Source organism: Pyrgilauda ruficollis, unplaced genomic scaffold (genome assembly GCF_017590135.1).
Source record: "Pyrgilauda ruficollis isolate IOZ18807 unplaced genomic scaffold, ASM1759013v1 scaffold8, whole genome shotgun sequence".
Taxonomy (NCBI): Eukaryota; Metazoa; Chordata; class Aves; order Passeriformes; family Passeridae; genus Pyrgilauda; species Pyrgilauda ruficollis.
The window spans coordinates 2,048,241-2,067,887 of NW_024529932.1; the positions used below are offsets into that span (position 1 = coordinate 2,048,241).

Sequence of the window (19,647 nt, forward strand, 5' to 3'; positions counted from 1 at the left end):
CAATGGAAAATGCGTATTTTATCATATTTGCATGCATCAACTAAATACAGTATTTATAAATTACCTAAAAAACAACATATCATTCAAACTCTCTATTCTCACAGGCACACTAAAACATTTCTCCAAAGACTGTCAGGGACTTTTAATGGTTAATATATTGAGGCTTTTTCAGGGCTGCTACACAAATATAATTGGGTAAATTTACACAGGAATAGCCACCTGTCACAGAACTGAGTGTTCAGGGAAACATAAAAACAAAAGGATGTTGTAGTGCCTATTAAGCTTCACTATGTCACCATGTTATGATGATATATAATGCCCCTTAAAGCTATTTCTAATCTGAGCAACCATTAGGCCTGTTTTTCCTACTGAACTGCGACAGGCTACTGTGTTATTGATTGAGATAAAACTCCTTCTTCTTCTTCCTAAAAGCATGGTGAAAGGATATTTTTACACAAATTTTAACTTTTGCACTGCACACCAAAAAGCAGCCAGACACACTCTACTGAGTGCTCTTCTGGGGTGGAAGACACACCAAACAGAAAGAATGGACCTTTTCAGTGAAACGGAGTAGACATAGAACACATTCAACCACTACAGCTACAATATATGTAAAATACATGTAAGCACAATCTTAAGAGCCCAAAAATCCCCAAGTGTGATTCTTTCTTCTTATGATGAATCATCCTATCAGGCCCCTCTCCCCCAAATGAACATCTCTTGTCTTACACACTTTTCAGCAGGAAAGAGGAATGGTATTTGTAGGAAAAGGTCTGCTCCCAAACATGCCAATTTTTTTTTTTTTTTTTGCCTTGATTATTCTGTACATACAAAACCAGGAAAAGGCATCACTGTCAGTCCTGTACTCATGTGATGGGTAACCCATGTCCTCCACTCCAGCTGCATGCTCCTGCCTTCTCCCTCCCAGAATGGATCTGTGCTGATCCTGCACTGAGCAGGTCCATGAAGCTGAACTTGTATTTATTTTTGTTGGGCCTTTTCAAAATTGGATATGAAACAGTCTGTGGTCACACAAAAAAGAGCTCTGGTATGGAAAATAGCTCTGAACTTCTCAGGAAGTGATTTTTGTCAGTTATATATCTTTTTACTATTTGGGAATTCTCACCACCACCCCAAGGATTCTGATTAATTTATACCTAAGCAATTAAGAGAGCCAGGCTTTTTGACTGAAAAGGATAATCTATCTACTCTGATAGTCTCCCAACTGTCTCCCACCTGCAAGTTCAATGAAACAGGCAAATTAGTGCCCTGTTTTCATTAACCATTCTTTGCAAGTCAGCAGGTCCTCATACATAAACACATAAACTGCCTGTTCAGGGGATGACAACAGAATCTTTGACTTCTCTTAGCATCAATTAGCTGCTAGACACTTCTTTTAAGAAACTGTCAGTGACCACGGTACACACAGAGTGAAATAAAGGAGATTTCCCTCATTAAGCTTTGAAATTCTAAGCATACAGCAACTGGAAATTCTAAAGGCAAACATAATAAAGAAGATACAATAATACAGCTTCAAGGAAATACCACAACTTTGCATAAGACAAAACTACAGATACACAAAAATTTAACAAAAACTGTGATGGGCTTCATTTAACTGTTGAAAATTGAGTAAAAAATCAATACTAATTGTGCATAGTACTTCATATGGTGGAAATTAGCATATTTCAAGTGGCCATGAAATACATGTAAAAATATGCTACATCTCAAAAAAAAAATTATTTAACAAGGTCAAGTAAAAAAAACCTACTTGTCATTACAGTTAATGCACAAAAATAATGAAAGGTGTATGTTTTAAAGACAAGCTCAGTATTACTGAGTCTATTCTTTCTTCATGTAATTGCTTAATTGCTTTGGGGTTTTTTTGTAATAGCTCTTCTGTTTTGCTCATGTGGAAAAGGATGTGCCTGTACTGCTGAATATAAAAATTCAGGAAAACATCAGTTCAGCTTCAAATACAGGTTTTCACTCCCTGGCTTTGACTCTTTGGCATAGCCATGCACTGTTCTGATTTGATGATAGACTATGTCATCATATCAGGTATTGCAGGCTAATTTTTGCCTGATTACCACATTCTCTGCAAAAGGCAGAATGAGAATCTTTTACCTAGGCTGTCTACCAAGAAAACTGAAGCATGGACACATAAATTTTGGTCATGTGAATGTTTAGTCTGAAGTAACTGATATGTCAGAAAAAAATGGCCATACAGGTTAAAAAAATACCAAATTGATTTTCGTAAGTGATACTCTACAGAAGTAAATTTCAAGCATCTTGAATAAAGAAGCAAACCCACTGAACTAAAGATTGCTATTTGATGCAAAGTACAAAAATTAGCACTGCTACTTTCCCAAGATAACACAGAATGTAAAAATAAAAAACAACTCCCAACAAACAAAACCGATTTTCTTTCACTAGCCTTTAGCAAGCAACTCAAGAACTCTACCATTCTTATCTGAACAGTATAAAAATTACCAAATATTCCCTCAACTCAGTGTTGACAATAAACAGTTGCAAACTTTAAACAAAAGTCAAATGCTGTTACAGATATACAGGTAACAGCAAAAAATCCCCCAGAAAACAAAACCAAACCAAACCAAGCAAAAAACCCCAACAAACAAACAAAACAACCCCAAAAAGCAACAACCCAAACAAAAAAATCCCCAACAAATCCAAACGACAAACCTACTACTCTCAGCATTTCTATTTTCCTTTGCAAATTAAGACGCTTTATTGTAGGCAGGAAGTGTAACATTTATTTTACTTTTTAACATATTTTTACATATTTGCTTTTACTCTTTTACATATTTTAAGCCCAAAAAAGCTGATAACTACTAGTGGACCAGCTCTGAAAGAAATATTTGAAAGACATGCTTTTGTGAAACCTTAAAGAAATATCTCAAATACATGCTTTTGTGAAACCTGTAAGTTGAAAAGAGTACTAAGGATAAAAACCAAACCAAACCAAGCAAAAAACCCCAACAAACAAACAAAACAACCCCAAAAAGCAACAACCCAAACAAAAAAATCCCCAACAAATCCAAACGACAAACCTACTACTCTCAGCATTTCTATTTTCCTTTGCAAATTAAGACGCTTTATTGTAGGCAGGAAGTGTAACATTTATTTTACTTTTTAACATATTTTTACATATTTGCTTTTACTCTTTTACATATTTTAAGCCCAAAAAAGCTGATAACTACTAGTGGACCAGCTCTGAAAGAAATATTTGAAAGACATGCTTTTGTGAAACCTTAAAGAAATATCTCAAATACATGCTTTTGTGAAACCTGTAAGTTGAAAAGAGTACTAAGGATAACTTTACTGAGATTTGAGGTACACTCTAGCAAAAGTGAGAAAGGAAATTTTCTTGGCTGTTTGTTTTCAGACCTTGTTTTAATAGGAATGCCTTTTAAAAATTGTAACTTAATGAACACTTCAAAATCCTCTGTCTATTAGGATCCTCCTGGTTAGTATTACAACATTATCCCTTGTGGTTTTATTTATTGCAATAAATACTACAGTATACAGAAAGAGGTAGAAAAGGTAGATTTTAGAGGTAGATTTTACAGAAAAAGGTATATTTTACAACGTGTTAGTATGATCAACTTAAAAAGACCATCTGGAGACAAAGTGTGGGCACTTAATGTTGACACCATAATTCCATGACAGCCTTGTGTGATTCTAACATAAAAAATTCCAATACAGAAAAGAAAAATTTTGATTGGAACCTAATTTGCTAGGGTAGGGAATGTATAAGGGCTCAGTCAAGAGTGGTGTTATAGGATGCAGGATGAGAGTCCAAGATCTATGCAGCCATCTATGAGCCTGTTGGACCGGAATAAGCATGATGCTCTAAAAAAATGCTTGATATGTTATGCTTGAATGTTAAAAAGAAGCGATTTCTTTTTAACAATAAGAACAATAGATGAAGTTTATCGAAACTTCCAAGTCTATCTTAAGACCTTTGCAGGAAACTGCTATTCAAGGTATTTTTCAACTGTTTATTAAGGCTTAGTAAGGTTTATTAAGGGTTTTCAGCTATGTGACCTGGCTCAGCAAGGCCCTGACAGGGAGGGGGCAAGGCTGGGGGAGCAGGAGACTGCAGTGGCTGTTGTGGCAGGGACTAATGGCTCCAAAACCTGGGAATGGGTCCTAGCCTGTGGGCAGGTGTGGGAGAGACTCAGAGGAGACCATTAAAGCATATTAGTGCCCTTAGGGCCTTGACCACTGGTTACCCACTCAGAATAATGTGACCTAATTTAATAAAGCCTATAGGAAGCCCTTATCAGTTGATTTGAATAAATTTAGGCTTGTAATTGCACGACTGCTCCAAGCACAGCAGAGATCTCTGCAAACAGGAACCACATTCTCTCAAGACCCAGAAAGCCAGGGGAAATAAAGGACAGCAAATGACCCTGGCCATGGTCTGCTGTCTGATATCCACTACTGCTTTAACATCAGGTTGATACTTATTGTCACCAGCTGTGCACCTGTTTTCACAGAACAGAAAAAGAGATGAGGATGTATTTTTAAAGTGAACTTGAGAAGTACTGCCAGTAATTTTCTTTAAAATTCTATTACTTGGAGCTTTCTTGGCTATGTGTTTATTTCAAAGGCTGCAACTATACCATATGAGAGGTGTTCCCAGGTGATTTGATCTGAAGACTTTTCCTACTGGTTACTGGTACTGATCTGATAGACTTTCAAGGAGGATGCCAGATGGCCTTGAAGAGCTAATGTAAGCCTTCGCAGTTCTTTTGCTAAAAGGATGTTGGCCCTAAAAGCCATAGCTTCCACACATATTGCATGCTCAGCTAGTGAAACAGGACCTTATTGGGTGGATGTCCAATTTGGGAAGATATTTATGTGAAGTATTTCAAGTTTTCTAATATTTGTCATGCCACCAGATATGCAGGGTCAAATATGGTATAATTCAAGCTGTCTGATGCCAGAACTATGCCATGCCAGATTCAGGCCCAGAAGAGAGCACATAAATTAAGCAATACCTCATTGAGTTCAAATGTGACTCTGAAAGCATGCAAAGGATGAAGCTGTTGTGTAGCTATGGGAAAATACCCCTTTACTGAATTGCTACTTATCTGCCAACAATGCCACGGAAGTGTACACTTGATTTTCTTCCACCCTTCATGATGACAGACTTCAGTGATAAGATTGACCTGAAATGACTGTAGTAGGACTTCCATTTTCTGGAGAGTGGTAATAGCCAATATCCTTAAATGACACAATAATGTGATTAAGGGCATGTGGTAGGTTCTCTGCTATATTTGCAAGCACTGGCCAACATGTGATGCAGTGTGACAGCCTCAGTGACCTTGGATTGAATCTGTCTTGCAATGTTAAATTCTCCTAGCGTTTTGTATGCGTCATTGACCATCCCCCAACTGTATCCATGCAGTAATGAGGGACAGCGAGCATCCTGCAGAGCCTTGCCATTGGAATGAGCTCCGCTCATGTCCCAAACAGCATTCTGCATGCACATTCAGCCATGGAAGCCCCAAGAGCACTGAGAAAGTGCCCACTGACACCATGTGACTCTGAAATGTGCGAGTGTTCTATGGACCTGTATCTAAGTGCAAATGACGATGACAATGTCTATGCAAAAATGTGTCTGTTTCCTTCTTGCTTTGCTAAATGGCATAAAGTTCTCCCCTCAGTCTCATATGGATGTTGGAATCACACCATACTGGATGCTCTCTCTGCTCTCCTGTACTCCCTATGATTATTTCTGAAACCCTACATTTGTCTCTTCCTCTAGCTCTTTTTTTCCCAGCTGCATCCTTTATACTCTTTTCCCTCAACTTCTGTGTTTCAATTCTGCAATATGTCCCCCTGAACTATACAGAAGATAGCTGATTGATGATCACTGCTTCAATCATACAAACCTTTCCAGGTCTTTCTGGAAGATATTTGTCCTGAGGTTCAAGATTACCCACCCTAGCTCTATACTGTTCAGTGCCTGGCTTCTGCTACAGGTCTCAACCTAAGACACATACTGAGATAACTGGAAGAAGATATTATATCTGAAGTGGTAAGTGGAAGGGGAAGTGAAGGATCTTTATGCCAATGGACTTTGTTATATTTGATTACTCTCCATCTTTTGTACAAAAGGCCCATCTTTCCTGTGATTTTCTGCTTTCACATCCTTTGAGCTCCTGTCTGGAGCTTGCTTATTTCATGGAAGAGATCTCCCAGGCTTAGCTGCCTTTCCTTCTGCTGGAAAAAAGACCACATTGATCTGGCCCAGCTTGGGCTTCTTTATCACTGGTGGACTGGACTATAATTGGAAAGCCAGTGAACTCCCAAGGAAAGCTGATTAGTGAAGGAGGGAAGAGTGATGACTGAACCATTGTTCGGCTTAATTGATTTCTTGAAACAGAGCAGTTAGCTGCTGGAAAGTCTGAGTAAAAGGAAGCAGAACTGAAGAGACAGTCCACACAGAAATTAAACTCAGAATCATAGAATCATGGAGTGGTTTGGGCTGGAAGGACCTTAATGATCATCAGACTGCAACCCTCCTGGCACGCAGGGGCACCTTCCACTAGATCAGGTTTCTCTGTTCTGGTCTTGAATACTTCCAGGGATTGGGCATTTAAAGCTTCTCTGGGCAATGAGAAGTCCTTAGGTATGGCTAGAAGTAGAATAAAATCCTGAGACCAACTACTAGTCCAAAAAGTTGACCCAGGATCCAGTCAATAACTCACAGGAAAGGAACTCTGCTGAGCTGACACTTTCTGGGAGGACTAGGAGACAACCTCTCCTGAGGGGAATGACTGTTCTGTCTTCCAGACTGTCCTATGACTGACTGACATTGATTTGCACATTCAATTAACACATCCACTGTAACAGATCCGTGGGGCTCCATACAATGAAAGGATCATACACGTTCAGGTTACATATTGGGTACCTAAAGTAATATGTTGTTAAGATGCTTCCACTTTCTTATGAGGAGGTGACAGAACAGTATAATCAAGTGAGGCAGAATTTCATAAAGAAGCATCTTAATTACTTCAGAGACAATTCTTGACAGAATAATTAAGAATAATTATTCTTAATGACCTACACATTATTTGTTGCAACTAGGTCTAAAGAAGCTACTATAATAATATTTATTTCTGTAATTTAAATGCTAAATAAATAATACAATAGAAATAAAGAATTATGAGACATTAGATACTGAGGTATGGTATTATGAATTATGAGGTCCTTATAGCTGGGGTTGATTGCCACATGCTTTACAAAATTTTGACTAGCACAAACACTCATGGAATAAAAGAATTAGATTAATGATCAGTGGCATAATCCTTCAATGACACAGAGGTGGATAGGGATAGATGACAATGGGAAGGCAGCATGCTTGTAGCATTTATAGAGGAAAGGTCCTAGTGAGATAGGTTTTGTATGAAAAAAGAGAACAGAATTTTTCATATATATTTACATAAAGGTATTCAAATAAAGTTGTGCAATTGTCAATTTGTCTGGACATACATATATTGAGTGAACAGCTAGAACAGAGCAAGGTAGCTTGCCTTTCCTCTTTTCCAGAAAATTACTTGTTCCTTACAGTAACTACTATCTATTCACTGTGAACAAACAGGGGTCCAAAGTCCTTGTACATGCCAAACTATTAATGAAGACTTCAAATATAAAATACTGTAGTATTGTAGTGGTAATATGTCTCATTACAGGTGACAATCAAGGAGTTGTCACCTGGCATGATGCAGCTGGAGATTTAGTCCATGTAAGCCAGAAAATTCTACATTACAGCTGTGGGAAAAAACTGCTTGGTACTATCATAGCCTACATAAATCTTACTAGTTATCACAGCCCAGTCCTCAGAAAACAAAAAACCTACTTCCTTTTCTCCCAAGTCTGTTCTTAGCAAATTCTCCTCCTGCCTAGAGAAAGTGAAGCCTAGACTGAAGCTAATCAGAAACAAGTCCCATTATATGTATTGGTTGGTTGGTCTCTGTAATTTGCATTATTCTTTCAGTATTTTCAAAGTCTTCTGAACCATCTGCTACGTTATTATCACCAGCCCTGTCTTGACATAGATCTCTGTTTTAATGTCTTTAAGCTTTTAAGGAAATGGAAGTGATAAAGACACTAGTATCAACCACATCACTACTTTCAGGGTTTTTCCTAATGGTGAGATGAAACCTGCCTAAGTTACATGCAGAATACATGAATATGTTTATAGTCCCAATCCTATAATGAATAAATTCTGTTCTTGAATTCAGTATTCGGAGAGATCCTGAATTTAGACAAGCTCAGTAAAAGAAGATGCTTGCAGGAGAAAAGCATAATGAAAGTTTACCAACAGCTAAATTAACCATTAACAACTGTCAATGCCTGTAGCTCCCTGTGTTTTATCAATGTCTACAGCTGTGTGTAAGTACTGCTGAAAGCCGTATTTAAAGATTAGCCTGCTCTGTATGCACAGGATGAATATTACCCAAAGTGATAATCAACAGTCCTAAAAAAGGAAACTGTTTTCTGGGTTTTCTCCTTACAGAGCTATGATACATATTCTTTCATTTGAATTGGCAAGAATATTTCTCTGGCTTCCTCTTTCTAGCTTCATTTCAAGGTCACCACTGTTTGAAAAAAAACAGCAGTAATAAAATATCAGATTTTGTTTATAAGTGAAGCAATGCAGAGAAGATTTAGAATAAAAACTGATACAAATTAAATATGCATTAAATTAGCTGTGAAAAAAGGTTTGCAGAATAAAATCTTACTATTTTTCACAAATAAGAACAATTATCTACAGAAAAGAACCAGGAAATTATTAAAGATTATCAAGAAAAAATTATTTTCATTTCACTTATGAGAATTTAATTTTATGAACTGGACAATCCACTTTAATCAAGTCTGCTGTCAAATACTTTTAATTTGAAATAATATAACTTGACAATCTGGGTATAGCAGTTAATCATTAAAAATTAGCCACATGATTGTGAACATATAATTACTGAATTGTTTTTTTATATATCAGAGATCCTAAAAAGGGGGAAAATTGACCTCAAATTTTGAATAAAATATTCTGCAGACAAAGTTAAAAAATGTCAAATCTGGAAACAAAAGTTTGGCATTTTAACTTGTTAAAGACTTAGCAGTGGATAGTTGATAGTTATATTCATGTCTAGAAAATAAATTAACTGTGGAGTGTGTTTTTTATGATGATCACTGCCAGATCCAGTAACCAAAATGTCAAATGATACTCGGTTGCCAGCCAGGGCCGCAGGATGAGTGGGTGACATTGCCCTCTGCTTTCTCTCCCATTGGAATATTGCTATTCCAGATGAGACTTCATGGGGCTGCAGGAAGGGGTGGGGTTTGCTGTCCCCTTCACTGACGCCCTAGAAAATAGCAAAGCTTTCTAGTGCCTTTCTAGCATCTGCAACTCGTGGTGTGGCCCAAACATGGTTTTCCAACATAGCTGTCAGAACACTGTAATTTACACTTCAGCTCTATGTGCACCACAAAAGAAAGAGATTAATATATCACATGGTCACATGGAACCCAAAGAAACTGAGAGAAAAATTCATAAAACCAATGATAATCAGAAAGTATAAGCAGGTAGAATATGTGTATCAAAAGAATGATCCATGTAAAAAAGGTATCAGTAAATATTTAATTTAACCATAGTAACTTCAGAGCTTCAGTGTGAGCTAGACTTCGTGATAAAAGAGATGAAAAGGCAACAATATTATAAACAGATCATTTTATCTTCTCTAGAAGATATCCTAAGTATTCATCACTCATTATAAAATTAAACTGTCATATCTTGTAATGGTTTGGAGAAATCAAACTAGAAATATCTCAGTGTTGAGCACTGTGTATGTTTGACTTCCTTTGAAGTACACTTGAGTTTAATTAGAACATAAACTTCAAACAGTTCACCATCTGACTACCTATTGTGAAAAAAGGCCAAAAGGTAGCTTTTCACCATCAATTCATAAACTTTGTCTCCCAAATCCCTGGGACTTCCTGGTCACAATTATAATCAGTAGATTAATGTGGGAACAAAGATGCTAAACATCCAGCAGCCACTCACCAAAAGGGTAGACTTATATTCTTAGCTGTTGTTCAAGAATAATTTTTGCCATTTTCCCTTGTCACTTCTTTCATTACAACCTAATTATTTCAAGATCATTTTGACTGAATGTCTACAGAATCCTGCTTACTCATTGGTCACAGCCAACCTCAAACAGCAGCATGCCATGGCTTGTAAGTTCTATTAGTACTAATGAGACGTGAGTATGTAATTGAATTATTGTTAGTGTCTCATGGTCAGACCCCTGTAAAAAATACATTCTGAAAATGTATGACAAGAAGGTGACATTCCAGTCTCTTGTAATATTTCTACATTCTACAGTGAATTTACCAAATAAAATTCCATTGAATAACCTCTAGAATAAGATCAACATTCAGATAATAACAGTTTCTCAAAGTGAAAAAAACAACATATTACCACATAGCAACTCAAAATCATCTTAGCACAAGGTGAAAAGGGAATAAATCCATGCCTGAAATCTTACATGAAAATGCAGAGGTTCATGTTTAAGAGTAACAAAGGTGCTGCAAGGAAATTATGTCCTCGGTACTGATCTTCTTGCTGTTTTCCTAATCTTGTCAAGTAATTTTATACACACTTTGTTTTAAAATTTTAAAGATGTTCTCTGGGCATTATATGAAGACTGGATGATAATAAATAGCTGCTGGTATTTTATTTTTTAAAAGGACCTACACTATGACTGTCAGTTTATTCTACTTTTCGTGATTTGGAGGGAACACATCAAAGAAGAAAAAAAAATGGATTTTTGTCATAATATTCTTTACTGTAAGCTTTTTTTGGTGTTATTTCCAAATTACATCAGATAGCTCTGTCATCTTGCATCTAGCTAATGCTTCAGAAGAAAGCCTGGTAAAACTTTCCAAGCAAAATGCTTCTGAATCGAAATCAACGATAAACAGATGCCATCAGAATAAAGACAATTTCAATTTTGCCCTTCAAAATATCCCAAAAATGGGGAACTGAACTAAGTATTCGACACTGGACTTTATAACAAAACCATTCTAAGATTTTATTAAAATTCCCTTATAGTACAGAAGTAGAGATTTCTGGTTATTTTTAGGTCTTGGCATTTTTTTGCCTCATCAGAACTAAAATATAAGTTATAGAAATATTCTTCCTTAATCAAAATAGCAAGAATTTATATAAAATGTAATCTCAAGTTAAATGAACAGAGTCCTGGAAGTTCAGTTACACAAGACAAATTGTAACAGACATACCTGCGTGTTAAATTTGCCTAAAAATACAAATAACAACAGCTCTCTCACTGTGCAAGACCTTGTAATGTAACTCCTTCCTCAAGTGCTGTATGCTTTTTCATATCTGGAAAATAGGTGCTATAGTCCTCTGCTAGATTATGAAATCTACTACTGTCAGAACTAAAAGTGGTAGCCATTTTCATGTTTCAGCTGAAAACCTTTAATGTTCAGAAATACTGCTTTTTCCATATTTCAGCATTTTTTAATCTATTTTGACTCAAGTGATTGCTCTCCCAGCTGTGAAATCTATGCTGGCTGACACCCCTTCTGCCTCACAATCCCATTAGCATGTGCCCACATTGCAAACAGAAATTAAATATTAATTCCTTTTCATGTCACCCCTATGGCATATCTTGCATACCTCTGCCCTCTCCCACAACGTTCCAATTGCCATAGCAGCAGATCTTACAGTTTGGGAAACACTGTCAAACTCCAACGCAGATTACAAGCAAAATATTCTTCACTGCACAGCAAGCAAGCCTGCTTTTAAAACAAATTCAAAGCACAGAATATAGATACACATGGAGTTTCTTTTTACTCACAAGAGGTTCTGCCATGATGATGCGAATCTTGCGTTCAGCCAGGGTAGTGAAGTTAACAAACAAGCTCTTCAGGACATATTCGCCGGGTTTGCTGTCCGGGTCAATGCTGATGGGCAGCATGGCTGGGGGTCCTCTTTCTCTCTGCGTACCAGAAACAGGAGGGACAGGTGGCTTGATATATCCGTTACCAACTGGAGAAGCTGAAATGCAGAAAAGATGCATTTACTTCTGGGTAATTCAACATGGTTTAACTGTCACAGAGCACCTCAACAGCTCACTACACTGTCAAAGCAAAACTGGACACTAGCTGCTAATCAAAATACACAACACATCAATATTCTATGGTACCATAGGTAAAATACATTATAGACAATAGACATTATCTAACTGTAAGAAGAAATCAAAGATGAAATCTTTGATATTAATATTGAGTGGTGTTTACTATGCAGTGCCTACTCAATCCTCTTTTTTTTTTTTTTTCACATGGCAAGTCTTGCTGACATCTAACTGAAAAACATCCTCATTTTTTATCTTTTGCATGCAAGTCAAACTTGTAACTCAGTTGTCAAGTAATAAAAATTTATTTTATTCAAACTGGCTTAGCCTTGCAGTCTGATCTTTCGACTATGGTAAGTTGTAAAGGGTCTTATTCTCCTGTAACCTATACCGAGTCAAGAGTGACTCAAAAATCAACATACATGTTACCAGTATAAATCTTACATGAAGAGTCAGACATGGAATGTTTTCCATGGCCAAAAAGTATTATGCATTAGCTTTCCTGAAAGTACCAAACCCTGCAGCTCCATCTGGCACTTTTGAGATTACACCTGGCGTATTTTGTTCCATTTTGTGCTCTCCCATAGAAGAATGACATTGCTATTCTGAAGCAAGGCCAAGAGAGGACCACAAAGATGGTCAGGGGCTTTCAAGGTTAGTAAAGGCTGAGAGTGCTGGACCAATTCAACCTTCAGAAGAGAATCTTAGTGCACTCTTTAGCTACCTAATGGAGTATAGCAAAGATGCCAAGGAACTAGATTCTTCTTTGAACTGACAATGACAGGACAAGAGGCAACAGACACTAGTCTGAATGTGAGAAATTTCTATTAGATGTATGGAAATAATTTCCACTGTAAGGGGGTGATCAAACACTGATACATGTTGTCCAGATATACAGCAGAAACTCCACTTTTGGAGACACTTGAAAGTTGACCAGACAAGATCCTGAGAAACCTTCGCTAGGCGTTGAACAAGCTGGGGTAGGACTAATCATCCACCAGGTACACCTTCCAATCTAAATTATCCTGTGACTGAATTCCCCATAATGAGTATCAAGATATTGTATACTAGACTGAGCTCTACTTGCTGTTTTTTCTGCGAATGAAGGAAAAATAAATGGTAGCACTGCAAATGCTACCATTTTACACATAAAATTTACAACTCAAAATCCTCAGGGCTCAGCTTTTACTGGCAATAAAAGTCATGTTTGGTGCTCAGGCAGATACTGGTAGCATCCTCTCTCTGTTAGTTTTGCCAGACACTTTAAAAGTAGCAAATTAAGTAACACTGGCAAGACCAGCCATTATCCACTCAATGTAATAAAAGTGTCGCAATGCCCACGAGCGCTACTGGTGATTGGGACAGAGGTGCTTTAAGGTAATACAGACCATGGAAATATTGTGAACTAAAACCATTACAGCACTTCCCCATAGCACTGCACTCCAGAGTGTTACATTTGCATCCAAGTTGCAAAGAAAGAAAGAGAGAAAGAAGAATGAACTACAGTGATGATTGCCTCAATCTAATACCTTTAGTATCACTTTTCCTTTCAGATACAGAATTGTGTTACTGAAATTAATTGTAATTATTAGGGACATATGATTGTTTTAACAATAAATTAGATGTCTGACCTTTCCTATGGACTTTCCATTGCTGAACAAAAATGAAAAAAAAATTTAAACTAATAAACTTTATGGTTTCAGAGTTTTTAAATAAGAACCCAAAATTACACACTGAAAAATAAAAAAGGGTCCACTAGAAAAAAGAGAACATGTTTTCCTTTAGAAAAATCAGTTTAGAAGTTCCTATATGACTATAATAGAAGACAGAAATGCTTCTGTTCATGTAGCTATTATTCTGCAAGTGTAACATCTTTTCTTTGAAAAGAACCCCTCACTAATGAGGAACAGCATCACTCTTCAGCACAGCAGCAGCACTTCTCCCACTGTGACAGATGTTTCCTGCTAGATGTGTTTCCTGCAAAGTTTCACTTGAATTTTGAGGGCAAAAGCATTATCATAGAATCTTCCTGGCATTATGACTCTTTGCAAAATACAAAGTGCATAAAGCTCCTACATTTATACAAAACAAGACTTGTTCTAAAAATACACCGTTGTTCTCAATAATAATCTACTTCAAAGTACTGAAAAAAGCCACCAGAGAAGAGCATAAGTGCTACTGCTCTTCTGTCACCACCTAGGCTCTCTTAAAACTTAAACATGAAGATAGTGGGATGCAAAGGATCAGATGCAAATTTTTATGGACTATCAAATACACCAGGCAATGGAAATCTCTCCACAAATAGCTTTAGGATGGAGTCAGACAACATTTTTACAATTAGGAATACATTTGCCAAATGTGCGGTTTTGACCGGCTCACATCTACCCATGAAATCAGCTCGATCTCCAAGTGCTCAGTCAGGAGAATTCTTTGGTGAGCAGCGAAACCAATTTTCTTAAGGATCTGCGTCCGTAGTGCCGCTCAAGCCCCGTCCTTGGCAGCTCCAGCACGCCGAGCTCCAGCGCCGTTCCCAGCCCGGAGCCGAGCGCGGTGCCCGGGCGGGCGGGCTGCTCGCCAGCGCGGATCCTGCCAAGCACAACACTCCGGGCTGGGGCCAGGCAGCCAGCCCAGGCCGCCTCTCGGAGGAATCTAATCGAACACAAACTTGCCTTCTGTTCCTCGGCAATTCTGCTTCAAAGCTGGCTACTAAGCTCAGAACACCGGGGGGATTCAAGGCAGTCAGGCAAGCAGGCAGGCAGGCAGGCAGGCAGGCGGTGTGTGAGAGCAGGCACGCTCCGCATCCTGGCCAAACCTTAGCCATGCTACCTGCGAGCTGCCACCCTAATCTTCCATCATCGGAGCATTCAGCCAGGATTCTGAGACTGGAATTTAAATCCACACAGTCATTGTTAGTAGGAAGCCTTTTAACAATGATTCAGTTAGGTTTGTGACACAGGCTGATTTAATTTTTTTTCCCAGACATCTAACCGAAAAATCACGTATTTGCACACTGTAACAGAGGAATGCAATTATCTGTGAGATTGGCCAGTGCACCAAGAATTTTTAGTCTAGTTCTTCTCAGAAATAAAGAACTTCACAGCCTTTCCCCAAATACAGAAAAAGCACATCCTGGGGGTTAACATCTATCATTACCACAGTAATTACAGCAGTTGGAGAAATGACTGACATATGACATTGATTTAGTTCAAGTTTTTAAAAGGCCATTTTGTAGCTGTTAACTCCATTTAGTGTGAAAGCTAACATTACCAAAACTCTGAGGGTCTGGAGTTGATCATGAGTTGGTCATGAACTATTCTATATAGCTTTGGCTTTCTAAGGCATCTTTTCAGCTTCATTATCTCCAGCATTTGCATATGCTTGATATTTGCATTGAAAAAGTCTGTCCCAGTGACAAGACTATCACTGATATCTATAATGATAATGTATCAGCTTTAACAGATTATAGCTTTTATGCCTAGACTGAGAGCCCTACAAAACTCACTAAAAAAAGTCTGAGACATAAAATTGGAAATCAAAGACTCAAAATTTAAGAAGTAGCTGCATTACTGGTTGGTTCCTTTATGTTGACACATTATAATGTGAGCCTTAGAAGTAGCAGTAAAAAGCATGGGCTCAGTTTCACCATATACCCCAGTGAAATACTGTTCCCCAGTGAAACTGCTCCATTAAATAAAATGCATAATTTTAACAGGAGAAATCACCATGTATAGTTTGTGTGGGTTCATGCTGAAGAAACATGGAGGGAGGTGGGTGGAAGGAAGGAGTTATACTCAATTTGAGATACTGATTTCCTTAACAAATTTAGTTTTTATTGCCTGATTTCAAAATAATAAATGTTCTACAAAGAGAAGTCCCAGAACAAACCACAGAAGCATTTAGTTTGAATGTCTACATATTTTAGGGTGCTGGTCACCACTCAAGCTAAACCCTTAACCTAGACAAAAGTAGCTCATTCCCCAGGAGAATGAATGGTGATGCACATGGAGGAGACCATGGTAACCCTGATGCCCAAGGACTCTGCAATAGCAGAAAATCTACAGATCAAGTTTAGGAAGTTGTATACATATTTAAAGCTTCTATCCTATGAAAATCTGTAACAAAGCTTAACCATGCTAGATCAACTATAAAATGTCTGTACCATTTGGAGATGTAATTCTGTCTGAAGCACCTATTCTTGTTTCCAACACTGTCCTTTATTTTTCTACTAAATATGCAATAAGCTGTATTTCAAATTATACTCTTATCCTATTTTCATTTAGGACAGGCTATACTCATTATTTTCTCAATTTTATGTATTTTTAAAAAACTAAAGACAAGGAATAACTATGGAAATATTCGTGAAATATCACACATGGTTGTCATCCCAACCATATACTACTTCCACAGAAGTATATGTACTTCCTGACATAAAATCACTGCTAGATTTTTCCATGTATTGATCATTTCCCTGATCAGAAAAACAGCTGTAAGAAAGCACAGTAGTTTCAGTGCAACGGTCAAAAGCTGATACTGGGGATAAGTACCAAATTAAATTATCATAAGAGTCCCTGCTATGATCTGCACTATTTTTCTTAGAGCTGTAAGAGGAATCAAAACAACTGAATGATCATAATGCACAAGCCAAGAACGTGCGCTACACTGGATATAACTTCAGCCATACAGTTACTGAATTTTGAGTATCTTTAAGCAGAAAAGTAGAGGTTGCATTTTTTTAGTAAACTGTGTCAAATTTACACTTTAGCAACAATGAACAAACTAATAAGACAAACGCAAACATCAACTTGCAGTATTTTCATACCTACCGAGCCCCTTTATAAAGCCGATCACGCTGGATTTTCTCCAACATGCTACTGTAATATCCATGAGCCTGTGAATACCTGAAATGTTCCGCTCCTTCAGTTAGAAAAGTTAGAATCCTTTTCTAACTAAAATAGAAAAATAAATTAATTGTTTCATAATCCTGTTTCACACTTCCTCACTGCTTGTGAGGAAGACATTTCCTTCAGTTTCTTGGTATTGTTTCTCAATAGACAAATGCTGAAGACCTGCAATGTCTGAGCTAGAGCAGGCCTGCAGATCAGCTCAGCCTTTCCATAACCAAAGGGGTAATTTTTAGCTTCAGCATATGATGATGACCACTCACAGAGTGGCTGCATGTCTATATTTATCCACAAGTACATACTATGCTGACAGATTAGTGAAACTACTTCAGGCACTCCAAGAACATGAGACAGGATAATGGAGTTCGACAAAAACAAATCACACATATCAAACACATGTATTATCATACAATCCAAGCTGAAAGCAATTAGTATAGAAATGCAAAGCACAGTGACAACACAGGATGGGTTTTGTTTTGTAACTGAAGTCTTTTGGCCAAAAGTACATACAGTCTGAATTCCTTTCGATAAAGCCAACCCAGTAACTCTTCTTTTCCCATGCCAAGAATCAGTGACAAACCACATATCCTTAAGAATAACTGTACATCTGCTGCAATAACTCTTGAGAAAATTTGCTTGGTTTTAAAACAGCAATTATAATATTAAAAAGAAAACACATCATTAAATAAACATGAAGAATTTAATTACAAGGATATGGTTAATCTGCCACAAAAGGTTTCTTTTTCAGCTTTTGAAGGAGAACATTCCCAATTAATTCAATCTTGATAGTCAGAGAATAAAAAAGGAAACTTTTGCTGAAAGAAACAAACTAAAGGTCTAGCAGATCCATTTTTAAAGTGGTGAAATAAATGGTAAGATTCCCAAGGAAAATGTTATTGCAGCGTATTAGTAGGATGCACTGATGCACTAATAGCACTAGTAGCACGATTTTAACTTAAGCATTATTTTCAGAATTAATTTGCATGTGTTCAGTTCTGGGCCCCTCAGTTGAGGAAGGACGTTGAGATTCTTGAACACGTCCAGAGGAGGACAACAAGGCTGGTGAGGGGCTTAGAACACAAGCCCTGTGAGGAATGACTGAGGGAGCTGGGGGTGTTTAGCCTGGAGAAAAGGAGACTCAGGGGTGACCTTATCACTCTACAGCTGAAAGGTGGCTGTAGTCAGCTGGGGGTTGTGTCTATTCTCCCAGACAACAACTGACAGTATGAGAGGACACAGTCTGAAGCTGAGCCAAGAGGAATATAGGTTTGATGTTAAAAAGAAATTCTTCACTGAAAGAGAGACTGGGCAACTGAGTGGCAGTGGAATTGTCGGCCCACGGACGTGCTGGAATCACCATCCCCAGATGTGTTTAAAAAAGGACTGGATGTGGCATTTAGTGCCATGGTTTAGTTGATGAGGGGGTGTTAGGTCATAGGTTGGACTTGATGATCTTAAAGGTCTTTTCCAACCTAGTTCATTCTGTGATCCTGTGAAATCTCAGTAAACATGTATTCTAAAACTCCAGACTCTAAAGACTGTCTAAAACTGTTCAGGCAACTATTGGAGAAGATAATCAGTCATTTTGTGCAGCTGTCTTGACAAAAGAACATGACACAAAACTATCCCAACTCATCCTGACTTTCAAAAGCCTATTTAATCCAAACACAGGATTCTTCAGGAAGAGCTTCTTTGGTTGACCAATTAGATAGATGGCCAGCAATGCAACAAAGATAAAACCTAAACAATTACATGCAAAACAAAAGTCTGAAAATCCTTATGCCAGAGGAAATACTATCTAGTCTAGAAGATAAAATAGAGAAGAGACAGTAGGGTCAGTGGGGAAAAGCACAACAGAAGTTCAACATTCTGGAGCAAAACATTCATTTGGAAAACAAGTCTAAAGGGAACAGATTTGGGAGGATATCCAATAAAGTGTTGAAATTACCTCAGCTCTCCAAAATGGATATCTTAAAATACTTGATTGTTCTGAAAATATAAGGGAGAAAAGGCTAATTTATAAATTTCAGATTCCTGAATTTCTTTAAAGAGACATGCCTCAGGAGATTCATTTGTGTAAATTGGCATGGGGAAGAGAAAGGAAGAAGATATACCTGATAAAGGCACTCCAGGACTTGTTTTACCAATTTATCCAAGATAAGACCAGTATTTTAAATTATTTCTGTCTGAGTACTTAGTGAAAAAATGTTGTTGCCAGGTTTAGATATACTTATTCCACTCTTTTCACAGTACTTGTGGAGCTACAAAAGACAGCTCCAAATGCTGTAGACTTGGTTAGACAATTATTGTCCAAACTTCCTATCCCTTTTACCGTAATAGGAGAATACAAATTTCATGTGAACTCAAGGAACAGCAAGGACAGAAAACAGGATACAAGTTAATTAGTACATTCACTAAGAAGTGGCAGAAATGCCAATAAAGTGTAAGCTTTGGCCAACACAACTACCCTACCCAAGGAAAAGGAGGCTTAAACATTGTGTGTGTGTGTGTGTGCGTGTGCGTGTGTGTGTGCACGCACATACTTTCCATTCTTG

The 19,647-nt window shown here is 37.6% G+C and overlaps 1 protein-coding gene across 4 annotated transcripts in view; it reads right to left on the reverse strand.

Moving 5' to 3' along the window:
- Positions 1–19,647, reverse strand: part of FRY (FRY microtubule binding protein) — a 158,689-nt gene that overhangs the window by 117,887 nt on the left and 21,155 nt on the right. For 3 of the 4 annotated variants that reach the window (XM_041487219.1, XM_041487222.1, XM_041487221.1), the window contains exon 2: positions 11,916–12,115. In XM_041487219.1, the coding sequence (XP_041343153.1) occupies positions 11,916–12,115 (200 nt within the window). Of the gene's footprint in view, positions 1–11,915; positions 12,116–17,014; positions 17,294–19,647 lie in introns of those variants that run through there. The other variant, XM_041487220.1, reaches the window with a different exon arrangement.